At 48.2% G+C, this 3,782-nt stretch overlaps 1 protein-coding gene across 1 annotated transcript in view; it reads right to left on the reverse strand.

Moving 5' to 3' along the window:
- Nucleotides 1–1,859: 1,859 nt before the first annotated feature.
- UMODL1 (uromodulin like 1) overlaps nt 1,860–3,782 on the reverse strand; it is a 103,286-nt gene continuing 101,363 nt past the window's right edge. The window contains exon 21 of the mRNA XM_004384872.1: nt 1,860–2,041. Coding sequence (XP_004384929.1) covers nt 1,860–2,041 — 182 coding nt within the window. The remainder of the gene's footprint in view (nt 2,042–3,782) is intronic.

Raw genomic sequence — 3,782 nt, forward strand, 5'->3', positions numbered from 1 at the left:
ATCCTCGTGTCCGTCACTTCTGGAGCTCCAAGCTCTCCTGTACTGTGTCCGCTTCTCCAACCCTTCCTCTCACCTGCTCATGGGCATGGCTTGTCTGGGACCAACATGTGACAGCGGGCTTCCTGGGGGTAGACTGGGCTGTGTTTTCATCATCCTTGGGGCTCATCCAAGCACTGACACACCGCAAAAGACAGAGGGCGCTGTCGAGCATGCGTGATGAATTGCTAACTGAGCCGACGTCACCGCTACCTGAATGGGGAATGAGGTTGGCATGTCAGTGTACACACAGCAAGCAGCAGATAGGGAAAACCCATGAGTGGGGCTCGTGGAGGGCTCCTCCAGCCCCAAGGACATGACTTCCGTGCTTACTGGGGAATGAGAGATGGTGTCCCAAAAGCAAGGGCAGCGCCTCCCAGAATGCCAGTAGGACAGGTGCAGAAAGGAGCAGAGGTGGAGAGCAGCACCTGGATGCCCTGCTGCAGCTACGGGCTCAGAGCCCGGCTCAGGCTGGGCCGCACTGTCTTCCCCATCCACGCGAGACTTTGGGTAGCATTTGGGGACAACAAGAACACAATTTGCCCACAAGCCCTCCTGGCTGTGAAATGCAACTCTGATTTTACTATTATTATTATTATTCGTCTTCAAAAACCTTTATAAACATAACAATCCTGGCATGTCCCACTAAAGGTTCATACTAACAATAAGCCAGTTGCCCTTGAGTCAACCCCGACTTATATGCCAGAGTAGAACTGTGCTCCATAGGGTTTTCAATGGCTGCTTTTTCGGAAGTAGATTGCCAGGCCTTTCTTCTCAGGTGCCTGTGGGTGGACTTGAACAGACAGCCTTTTGTTTAACAGCCAAGTGCGTTAACTATTTGTACCACCCAGGGACTCCATGTGAACAATACTGCACCCCGAAATGAATGTCATTGGTCTATGATGAAATGTATTCTTGCCAGAAGGAAAAAAAAATCCACATGCCCCTTTGACAGGTCAGAAAAGCGTCTTCATACACAAAGGTTAGGATATTTAAAATAACTATTGCTGAGTAAAGAATGGAGGAGAACTGGTGGCACAGTGGTTAAAGCACTCAGCTGTGAACTGAAAGGTTGGCAGTTCAAACTCACCAGCTGCTCTCTGGGAGAAAGATGTGGCAGTCTCCTTCCATAAAGATTTACAGCCTTGGAAACACTATGGGGCAGTTCTACTCTGTCCTATAGGGTTGCTATGAGTTGAAATCAACTTGACAGCAGTGGGTTTGGTTATTTTTGGGGGGTTGAGTAAAGAACTGCTGCGTTATTGTATCCACATCACATCCTCAACGAAAGAAATGATGAACCCTGTTGCCTCCCAGGTTGGGGGACACTGGACCAGTAATAACAATCTGAATTTATTCAACATTTAGGATGTGCCAGGTACCACATAAGTGCCTTTCCTGCGATTTCTCACTAGAGTCTCACAGCCACTCCATGAGGTGGGTATTGCTATCACCCACTCCTTTGTATGGATGAGGAGACCAAGGCACCGAGAGGTTCAGGACCTCAGCATGGAGATGCAGAGCTTGAACCTGGAGCATTGCTCTACCCCCCACTGCACTGCCTCTGGTCCTGGGTAGCCGTGGTTGTATAAATTGATAGAACCCTATCGCTCATCCCTCACTGATCATTTCCCGCCTTCTGACTGCTCCCGGTTGCTTTTTTGGGAGGGGAGGATGCATCCCCAGTGAGCACCCACAAAATGCTAACACACACAAATCTGTCCCCACCAAAGCTCGCTTTTCCTTCCTCCCAGGCAGCCATGGTGAACTAGCCCTTCACACCTGTCTCGCTCCTTACCCTCCTTCAGTGCGACCGTGACCTTTCATTCATAGAACACCTGGTAGCTGAAGTTGTCAGACTGGATTTTGAAGTTGTACCTCCCGGTCATCCTCTGGTAGCGCATGAGCAGGAGGGCAGCTATGCCTGTCACCAAGGCAAAGGCGGCCACCACAATGAGGACCACGTAGCCCACTCCCAGGCCTGGCTGTCCACCTGCAGAGTCACCTGTGGGGATGTGACAGGTACAAGGTAAGATGTCTGCTAAACCAGGAGGAACTTGTTTCCACTGGCCCAGACCCAACTGGAGTTCCTGCAATGGGAAGACTGTGGTGAGGATAAAGCCGGATGCTTAGAGCAGGGCCCAGAACAGAGCAAGCTCTCCATGGTGTAGTTACTTTTGAACATTATGATTACCCTCTGGACACATTGGATCTGGAGCACATGGGTAGTGAGGACCCCGGAGTGTGCCCATGTATCCGTCAGCTAGCAGAGATGGGGGAGGCAGGTGCCTGAAGCCCAGGAGTGCACCCAACCATGCCAGCTCAGCCCACCCTACAGTTCTTAGGCTAAGCACTGACCAAGAGTATGAGATCATTGTGGGAGAAACAGGTCCTCCCTATAGGAGGAGGAGAGCTTGGCCAGATTTCTGGCACAGAGACACAGGCTGAGCTTGAACACATCCTACAACATGGAGGGGTGGGGTCTTCCAGCAGGAAAGCATTGCAAGAGGGGCAAAATAAACACAGGGGAGTGTACACCCAAAAGAACTGAAAGAAAACAGATACTTTTATGAAAATGTTCATTACAGCACTATTCACAATAGCCAAATGGTGGAAACAACCCAAGTGTCCATCAACAGACAACTGGATAAACCAAATGTAGTACATCCATACAAGGCAATATTAATCAGCAATGAAAAGAAATGAAGTACGAATACATGTACAACATGGATGAACCTTGAAAACATCACGCTGGCTGAAATAAGTCAGACACAAAAGGTCACATGTGTGATTCTATGCACATGAAATATCCAGAATAGGCAAATACATAGAGACAGAAGCAGATTGGTGGATGCAGGGACTGGGGAAGAGAGAAATGGGGAGTGACAGCTTAATGGCTACACGGTCTCCTTTTGGTGTGGTAAAAGTGTTTTGGAAGCAGATAGAGGTGGTGATCGCAAAGCACCGTGAATGTACTAAGTGCCACTGAATTGTTCACTTTAAAATGGTTAACTTTCTGTGATGTGAATTTCACTTCATTTTAAAAAATAATAAAAACAGGAGAAAACCGTGTTGTCTGAGAAAGATAGAAGCTTCCAGCCCCTCTAATCTTCCCTCCGTCACCCCAGGGAAAGACCTGAACACCTGCCGCAGAAATAATCCTAGCCTCATGGAAATAAGTGTGTGTGACATGGTTCGAGAGCATCTATCCAACTGTTGCCATGGAATCAACTCCAACTCCTAGAGACCCTATATGTGTCAGAATAGGACTATGCTCATAGGGTTTTCTATGGCTGGGTTTTCAGAAGTAGATCACCAATCTTTTCTTCCAAGGCACCTGGGTGAACTCAAACCTCCAAACTTTCCTAAGACAGACTAGGAAAAAGGTCTCACCATCTGCTTCCAAAAATTAGCCATAGAAAACCTTATGAACATCACGTTTGGTAAAGGAGAGGGTCGGCAAAAAAGAGGAAGGCCCTCAATAAAAACTGGATTGACACATCGGCTGTGACAATGGACTCAAACATAGCAAAGATTGTGAGGATTCAGGGCCAGGCTTTTGTTCTGTTATATAGAAGGTCGCTATGAGTAAGAGCTGACTTGATGACACCTAACAACAATAATCCAACGAGTAGTTAAGTGGATGGCTGGATGACTTGGTGGATGAGTGGATGGATGGATGGACGGATGGACGGACGGATGGATGGATGGATGGATGGGTGGATGGATGGATGGATGGATGGGTT

The sequence above is a fragment of the Trichechus manatus genome, unplaced genomic scaffold (assembly GCF_000243295.1).
Source record: "Trichechus manatus latirostris isolate Lorelei unplaced genomic scaffold, TriManLat1.0 scaffold00128, whole genome shotgun sequence".
Lineage (NCBI taxonomy): Eukaryota > Metazoa > Chordata > Mammalia > Sirenia > Trichechidae > Trichechus > Trichechus manatus.